The 8,279-nt window shown below is 50.5% G+C and overlaps 2 protein-coding genes across 3 annotated transcripts; one reads left to right on the forward strand and one right to left on the reverse strand.

The window, feature by feature from the left end:
- The first annotated feature begins 282 nt into the window (after nt 1–282).
- LOC123043796 (protein GAMETE EXPRESSED 1) lies at nt 283–3,063 on the forward strand. Of its 2 annotated transcripts, none has more exons than XM_044466375.1 (6): nt 283–1,031; nt 1,129–1,843; nt 1,936–2,122; nt 2,225–2,387; nt 2,473–2,549; nt 2,696–3,063. In XM_044466375.1, the coding sequence occupies exons 1-6, from the start codon at nt 529–531 to the stop codon at nt 2,935–2,937; spliced, it is 1,887 nt and encodes a 628-aa protein (XP_044322310.1). In that variant the 5' UTR covers nt 283–528; the 3' UTR covers nt 2,938–3,063. The 2 variants fall into 2 exon arrangements, with proteins under 2 accessions (XP_044322310.1, XP_044322312.1); XM_044466377.1 differs by having other exon boundaries at nt 2,225–2,432; nt 2,507–2,549; nt 2,696–3,031.
- Nucleotides 3,027–8,273, reverse strand: LOC123043797 (probable serine/threonine-protein kinase At1g54610). Its single transcript, XM_044466378.1, has 7 exons — nt 7,881–8,273; nt 7,469–7,753; nt 7,045–7,362; nt 5,917–6,144; nt 5,264–5,364; nt 3,915–4,032; nt 3,027–3,802 (listed from the first exon to the last, which is right to left on the reverse strand). The coding sequence occupies exons 1-7, from the start codon at nt 8,262–8,264 to the stop codon at nt 3,521–3,523; spliced, it is 1,716 nt and encodes a 571-aa protein (XP_044322313.1). The 5' UTR covers nt 8,265–8,273; the 3' UTR covers nt 3,027–3,520.
- Between the last annotated feature and the right edge of the window lie 6 nt (nt 8,274–8,279).

Genomic DNA, 8,279 nt, shown 5'->3' on the forward strand with positions numbered 1-8,279 from the left:
TAACCTCTGGGTTCAGGGTTTGCTTTGTTTGCTCAAGGAAGATTTACATCTTTCGGTGCATCAGTTCCTTCCCCTTTTGCAGTTGCTCTGTGAATGCATGCGACGGAGGTGAACATACTTCCTCCGTTCCTAAATACTTGTCTTTCTAGTCATTTCAACAAGTGACTACATACGAAGCAAAGTGAGTGAATCTACATTCCAAAATATGTCTACATACATCCGTATGTAGTAGTCATTTGAAATGTTTAGAAAGACAAATATTTAGGAACGGAGGAGTACATCACAACCAATTTACTGCTTATTACTGCTGCTAGTGCAGTCATGCGTCTGTGTCACTGATGATTCACGGCTTGGATGGAACGGGCTTCAAAACTTTCCTGCTTTGGTCTATGCAAATGCAGCCCGTTTAATTACAAGTTTACAACGCGTCTGCTTCGTTTGCGTCGACCGAAACAGTAATAATCTTAACAAAAATTCGCAGTGCAGGCCTGAACATCACGAGTTCAGACTGGGTAACGCAATCTCAAGATGAGAGGCACATGCCATCTTCTCCTTCTCGCCGTGGCGGTGGCGATCCTGTCGCCGTCGCTGTGCCCCACGGCCACTGCATGGGGCATCTTCTCCTCCTCCTCTAAACCCACGAGCCAGACCGTCGCCGCGCCGACGCTGCCGGACGACGGCGGCGGGAGGACGGTGGTCGACTTCTCGATGGAAGGCGGCGGCGGCGGGCCGAGGGGCGTGGAGCTGCTGGATGGCGCGCGGCGCAGGATCGCCGGCCCGGCCTCCTGCTGGGGCGAGGCGTACCGCGGCCTCTTCGCCAGCTGCGCCCACATCATGTCCGACAAGGAGCGCCAGTCCAGGCTCGCGTGGCGCCTCAGCGCCTGCTACCAGCAGGACTCCGGCCGCCCGCCGCTGCCGCCCTGCGACGACCGCTCCCGCATGGTGCACTGCCGCAAGCGCCTCTCCGAGCACGAGGACAAGGTCTTCCTCGAGTTCTTCCTCGAGACCAACACCCTCTGCCACCAGCTCCAGTACGCAACCCACCATGATCGTCTTCGTCTTCCTCCTCCGATGAAGGATGAATTTTCTTGATTTATCTGACTGCGAGTTGTGTGTCCGTATCTGCAGGGCGGAGGCGTTCAAGCAGATCACGGAGCGGCTGGTGAACGACCTGACCCGGGCGGCGGCGGCGGCGAGCGAGAAGCTGTCGGCGATCGAGGAGAGGTCGGACCAGATCATGCAGGAGTCGAGCAAGCTCCACGGCTCCATGTCGTCGATCGTGTCGCAGACGGAGCACCTGGCCGCCGCGTCCGACAACCTCAAATCCCGGATCGGCGACGTGCTGGCGCAGTCGGCGGCCATCGCGGAGCAGTCGAGGCAGATCGCGGCGGCGCAGGCGGGCCTCAGGGAAGGGCAGGAGGAGATGCGGGGCCGGATCGACGCCGGCATGGCGCGGGTGGAGGAGGAGTACGCGCGGCTCGGCGAGGAGATGGTGAGGCTGAAGGAGGAGGCGGCGGGGATCGAGCGGGAGGTCAGGGCCGTCGGCGACGCCATGGTGGCGCGGATGGAGGGCCTGCAGCGCACCGCGGAGGAGATCGGGAGCGCCGCCGGCAAGTCGCTGGAGAACCAGCGGGAGCTGCTGGAGGGCCAGGCGAACGCGACGCGGGCGCTCGGGGAGCTCCACGGCTTCCTGGCCGGAGCGCTCGAGGAGAGCAGGGAGGCGATGCACAAGCTGGCGCGCTTCGGGCGGCAGCAGCAGGACGAGCTGCTGTCCCGGCAGGAGCAGCTCCGGCGAGCCCACGACCACCTCATGCACAACTCGGAGTCGATCCTCCAGGCGCAGGTCCTCCTCTTCCCCCTCCTCTGCTCTGGTTTCCGAGACGTGCTGAGCCGCCATTGATCCGAAGCTCGCTCGCCCGATGCGCATGCATGCAGGAGGAGTTCAGCGCGAAGCAGGCCAACATCTTCGCGGCGCTGGACAAGCTCTACGTGCTGCACAACGCCATCCTGGTGGAGTCCCGCTTCATCAAGGCCTTCTTCTTCTACAGCTGCGTCGTCTTCCTCCTCTACCTCCTCACCAGCGCCAAGCAGACCTTCGCCATCAGAGGCCAGCTCTACTTCGGTAACGCATCTTCACAGTTCACACTCATCAGATCATCATTTCCTTCCTTCCATTACTTCATTTCTTCATGTGCCAACTACTTGGCTTTGATCATCGAACCAGGCCTGTGCATCACGCTCGTGGTGGAGGTCGCGCTCATCAGGCTGGGTGCCGCCGACGACGAGCTCACCAGGCCGTTCTGGATCGTGTCCAAGGTGCTGCTGCTTCGGGCGGCCTTCCTCGCCGCCGCCGCCGCCCAGATCCTGCACGCCATCTTCGCCTTCAAGTACGACAGCCCGTGGAATCACCATCTCGAATCGCCAACGTCACAGTACGTTGATCTCATCTGATTTTCCATTTTTATGCTGCAGGGATTACGAGGTGCTGAACCATGAGCTGCTCCAGACGCTGGTGGAGAAAGTCCGGGCAATCGAAGACAACGCCGCCGGTGAGCTTACTAGCAATACAAAAAATGACAGAAATTCTCCTCTCACTTTCACCAGTCCCATGCCCGCCAACGGCTGTCTGAATTTTGAACCGTAATGCTTGTACCGAATCTGATCTAGTAGTACTTATCATCCTCCTCTGGTCCAGGAGACAAGATGTGTCCATGGGGGACAGGCAGTGATGATGAAAGTAGCCTCAGCGACTACTCGTGGGTCTTCGACGAGCTGCAGGACGACGTCGACAGCGAAATCGACCCGGACTTCGCGCTCCGGGAAGATGAGATCTGCAGGAAGGGCCACGGTTTCCGGGAAGAAACCGGCGAAAACTCGCTCTCAGCGTCGATCGCTATGAGGAGATACAACCTTCGGGCGCGCATTACGCCACGGTGACGGGCACGCAAGTAGAACATATATATGCAGATGTATTGCCAGAAGTTGAAACTGTTAAAATGTCAGCATTTTGCTGAAGAACCGAAGGATAATACAACAACTTTTTTATAAACTAATAATGTCCAAATTGTCTGAATCTACAACTTGAAGCCATAAAGGGAAAACATAAAGCTGGACGAAACATCAGATTTGAGAAATACTCAATCTAACATGAAACATAACTAGAGAATCCAATCTAACATGAATATAACTGCAGTAAGAGTTAACAGTAAGTTGCAGTGGCATGCCAAGTAGACCTAAAAGTTCCATTACTCACTCAAACGAATCTAACATGACATATAGCTGCTTGTAAGAAATGAAAAGGACAACCTAATGTACAGAATTCGACTAACTGAGCTCCCTCTCCCATCTATACACTGCGGTTTGAAAAGAATCCGTACATGGAATGAATTCATGGATCTTGGAAAAATTCATCGCTGCTTGTCTTGGTCGTATAATCAGATCTCCCCAGCTTCCAGGAATTGTTGCCGAGTAAATTGTCCGTATTGAAGAATTTCTTATGCACCAAATATCACATAATGTATCACCGAGCACGGGCAGTTGATGGTTGTTTCGAAGATCGTCCAGATTTGTGTTTCCGTTTCTGGTTGCCCCCAGGAGGGTCAACCAGGGGTCCAGACCACGTAGGCACAGCGGTCTTGTCGTAAGGAAATACGGTACTGAACGAAGATGGGTCTGGGGGCTCAAATGTAGGTTCCATGTGATTCGAACAACCCAACGGATAGCCGAGTGCGCCATCTTGATGTGGTGGAGGGAACTTTTCGCTCTTGCTCTTCGCATTTGCATGCGTTATTAGCCTTCTTTTCTGTAAAGGGTAAAGTTGAGTCCAGATTAGCGTTTGTAACAGCAGACACGGCAAGCGGAAAAAAAGGCCCATGCAACTGTAACTTGTAGGGAACCAAGATAACTTGACATACATCGATGTTTGCTTGAAGTTCGGCATTTGCCTCTGGTGCTGGAACAGCCCTTGGCCGATCCCGCGTCCTTGTCTTCCTAGCTCCATCACCATTAGGTCTACTACCAGCAGCTCTTAAACTGTTTTTCATCCAATGAATAAGCCAATAAGCAATTTACACAGTGCAAAAGCTCAAGCTTATATCAGCCAATGGACAAGGTCAAGAGGTGGAGAAATAGAAGATATTACAAATATTTTCAGAAAGAAGCATTAAATATACACCAGAAAGGTGAGACAAATTGTTGCATGACAGCATGACTCATGATGATGTCTAAGCAACTATTCCCAACAAGCTCCCAGGAATACAGGAATCTTGGCAGTTGGCACGATAGTCGAGACTTACTTTTAGTACTACAAATAAGTATACGCCTAGCACCCACTGAAGTTACCTTTTGAATCAAAGAAATGTTATTTTTCTTCCTTACATCCTGCTGTGCTGTACAGTGTTGTCAAGGTATGCTTTTCTGTTATCAAGTTCATCGAACCATTCTGCAGAAGTAGGCTCTTACGGCAAACTAGATTTTAGAATACTCCTGTAATTGTATTCCTAACTCTATTCTATAACTTCCAACAATTTCTTCAGCACTCTTTTCTCTACTACTATCTCATATAAATTGGAGTTTCTCTACTATCTTATAATTGGAGTTGGTGGTGGTGGTGGTGGTGGCGATGAGTTCACCTCCCAACTCCATCCCAATCCCCCTCATCCATCCACGGCCTACCAGATCCCTTCTGGTCCAACGAGCCACCGTGCCACTCATGTTTTGCATAGGAAAGTATTTTGTAAGTACATGACATTGCATTATTCTTTTCCGCAGCATGAACCAGCCAGTCAATCCACCAGAGGATTTTCTTCCTGCAGCGGCTCCTCCCCAGAAAGGTGTCCGCTCCTCCCCAATCCCCATGCTTCGACTGCTACTCCTCCAAATCTCCATTGTCCTAACTTTAAAATTTCAAAATCCAACCATGGCTATGCCGCTGCAAATCTTGCCATGGTGCTCCCATGGTCACTGCAGTTACGCAAGTGCAGTGTTGTCTGCTTGATTGAATTTTTTTCTCCACATTGCTGCAAGTGCAAGTGCAATTATTTTTGTGGTTCCATAGCAACGCACGGGCATTGTGATAGTTTGTTTCAACGGCCCATCTATGCCATATGACTTTGACTGTGCATGCTTTCTAAAACCACTATGTGTTTACATATCTAGGTTGTGAAGAGCTTAAATGACAAGCATCCACAAAGATAAGGCAAACACAAATGCAGAAAATCAACACAACTTTCTAAGGGAAGAAAGGAGTGTTAGGATGACAAACCGTCTAGCTTCTTCATCTCTCCGTTTTGCATCCATCTCTTTGCTTGGTGGGTATTGTGGCAGACTTGATGGATCGCAAGCACGAGGTTCCGTTTTAAAGAACTGTGTTGGTAGTGCAAAAAGGTGTAAGTAGTCAAGTACGATGTAACAACAAGGAGCAGCAATGTAGATACTTCATAAACAAATTTAATTAAATAACTAGCCCTCTACCATAGTGTTTGCAAAAAACTTACATTATATCAAAATTAGAATTCGGGTTCTGTCTTACATATACCATGTTAAATATCAGAATCACATGATAAACTCTAGACAAATTCCGAGCATAATTTCATGGACCTATGTGAACCTAAAAGTTAAAACTCCGTACAGAGGACTAACAAGATACCGTGATCTCAATGTGATTCCAATGAATTGGATTTAACTCTAACATCATGAGGGCATATAACTAATCAAATATCAATATTACAAGTTTAAACAAGTACAGAAGACACAATAATCTAATATATGCAACGCATATAAGTTCCATCTATTGCATAACTAATTTACTAGGCATCCTTGTGCCAATTTATCCAACGAGTTGAGAATCTCATTCTTGTTAGTTGTTACCAATTTACATCAAATAGGAAAAAAATGATAAATACTCAGGAAACTTACATCACTATTTAATGCATCAGTTGCTGTTAAACGATCGGCGGGATCAATTGATAGGAGTGTTTCAATCAGCCGAAGTGCTGATTGCGGGAAATCTTTGAATGTCTCTGCTATTCGCCTTTTGTACGGCTGCTGGGGCTTAAATATGGTTGCATGAGGCAGCTTTGACTTTTTCCAATATTCTTCAGCGGGGGATCCGCATAGCTTAAATATTTTATGCAATTGTTCTACCTGAAAAGAAGACATGATTAAAAACATTGTAAATAATAAATAAACAATTAAAATAATGTGGGGATAAAGTATTACTACATCAATTAAAAGTGTAACATTAACACAAATATAATTGGATTATTCATGACAAATATGAACTGCAAACATGCAACAAAGTATTAGGCACTGATTTCGTGATTCGATATGCTTCAGCATTTCCACTAAACTTTCTGAGACAAACTCACATGTATGATTTTCAAGTATGCGGTCTAAATATTTGCAAATATACTGGTAGCCAAAATTTCGACTCCATTCTTGTCCAAAATGATAGCTTTTATAGGACCAAAGGGCATATATGATAAAAGAGTAGAGGTTATAACAAAATACTAAGAGCTAGAATGATCTTTATCATCTACTCCACTGGTTTTTATAGCAGTGATAACATAAAGATTGTCCTTCCACCATGTTTATGTTGCCAAAATGGTACATTTCGAGGAAAACTGTTATGCCCGATGACCAATAAAGAACAGGGGCGTACCCAGGTTCAGCTACCCGGGTGCCCAGGACAACAGGTGCAAGATTGTTTTCTTGGTACTTTTTGAGTATAGTATAGTGTGTGACACCACATTTTTGGATGGGAAATATGTGTGGTTTTGCACTGAGACACCGGGTCAATTTCTCTCTGGGTCCGCCCCTGATAAAGAACAACATTTGGAAGTAGTGCTTATTCTATCTGAACATGCTCTAAATTGTATATCATTTCATCAGCAAGGCAGTCTTGCACGAGACCTGCCCTAAAATGTTAACATGGTTTGCATGGAATGGTTGGCAAGCTATGAACAGTACTTCAGCAAAATCACACTTGAACAGTATCAACTTTAGTAACATTTGTGGGAAAAGAGCAAGTGTTCCATAGCTAACCTCGGTCCGTCCCGGCATAATAGGCTTCCCAGCCAGCAACTCGGCAAGGATACATCCGGCACTCCACAAGTCGACACCTACTCCATAATCCGTAGCACCCAACAGCAGCTCTGGCGGCCGGTACCACAGCGTCACCACACGACTGGTCATCGGTTGCTTATGGTTCGGGTCGAAGAAAGACGCCAGACCAAAGTCCCCAATCTTCAGCACACCGTCGTCATCCAAGAGTAGATTCGAGCCCTTGATGTCGCGGTGCAGCACTCCCTGGTTGTGGCAATGCTCCAACCCTGACAGCAGCTGATGCACATAGCACTTGACCTGCGGAGCACAAACACCTCGGTCAGACTCGACTAGCCACAGCAGACCACATTTTGAAGTGATAATTTGTCACTATGTGGCTGTTCCAGCTAAATGGGATCTTGACCTGGGGCAGAGTGAACTTGATGTCGGGGCTGGCGGCGAGGCCGGCGAGGTCGTGGACCATGTAGTCGAAGACGAGGTAGAGGCTGCAGGACATGCGGGAGGTGACGAGTCCGTAGAGCTTCATGACGTTGGGGTGGTCGAGGCGGCGGAGGATGAGGATCTCCCGGGCCATGAACCGCACGCTCTCGGGCTCCAGGTTGTCGAAGCGCACCTTCTTGAGCGCCACGATCTTGCCGCTCATCGAGTCCCGCGCCTTGTACACATTGCTGTACGTGCCTTGCCCGATCTGAAACACCAAATAACTCGCTCGTCAGACAAAAAAAACACAAAATTCCTCCGGCGGGCGCTGCTGGCGCGGCACGGATCACGGGGCTGGGGGGAGCTCGGAGATGGTGGGGGGACGGGAGGCGCACCTTGTCGATCTTCTCGAAGGTGTCGGCGCGGCGCGGGGTCCAGCCGTTGATGGCCTCGCCGGCGACGGCGGAGAGCCAGGCGGGCCAGCCGGCGGCGACCTGCTCCCCGCGCGCCTTGTTGGCGAAGCTGCCGCCGAGCCGCACCTCCGCGTGCGCGGGACCATGCCGCGATGACCGGGACCGCCGCTCCCGCTTCACCGGCGCGGCGACGGCCGTCTGCCCGTCCTTCTCGGCGGGCTGCCGCCCCTCCCCCGCCGCCTCCGCCGCGGCAGCAGCGGCGGCATCAGGGGCGGCCCCCTCCTGCTTCGGCTGGGGGTTCCGGCGGCGGGCGGCGTCGGGGCTGGGGGTGGAGGCGGCAGAGGGGCGGCCGTGCACGCAGCCCATGGGGACGGACGGGCG

The sequence above is a fragment of the Triticum aestivum genome, chromosome 2B, assembly GCF_018294505.1.
Source record: "Triticum aestivum cultivar Chinese Spring chromosome 2B, IWGSC CS RefSeq v2.1, whole genome shotgun sequence".
Lineage (NCBI taxonomy): Eukaryota > Viridiplantae > Streptophyta > Magnoliopsida > Poales > Poaceae > Triticum > Triticum aestivum.

What these genes read in the sequence shown, in the direction of transcription:
- LOC123043796 (XM_044466375.1), top strand. Translation starts at nt 529, where the DNA reads ATGAGAGGCACATGCCATCTTCTCCTTCTCGCCGTGGCGGTGGCGATC. An exon ending in ACCCTCTGCCACCAGCTCCA is followed by an intron (nt 1,032 to 1,128) that starts GTACGCAACCCA and finishes CCGTATCTGCAG; the next exon opens with GGCGGAGGCGTTCAAGCAGA. An exon ending in AGTCGATCCTCCAGGCGCAG is followed by an intron (nt 1,844 to 1,935) that starts GTCCTCCTCTTC and finishes GCATGCATGCAG; the next exon opens with GAGGAGTTCAGCGCGAAGCA.
- LOC123043797 (XM_044466378.1), bottom strand. Translation starts at nt 8,264, where the DNA reads ATGGGCTGCGTGCACGGCCGCCCCTCTGCCGCCTCCACCCCCAGCCCC. An exon ending in CCTTCGAGAAGATCGACAAG is followed by an intron (nt 7,754 to 7,880) that starts GTGCGCCTCCCG and finishes TTGGTGTTTCAG; the next exon opens with ATCGGGCAAGGCACGTACAG. An exon ending in TTATGCCGGGACGGACCGAG is followed by an intron (nt 6,145 to 7,044) that starts GTTAGCTATGGA and finishes TCTTCTTTTCAG; the next exon opens with GTAGAACAATTGCATAAAAT.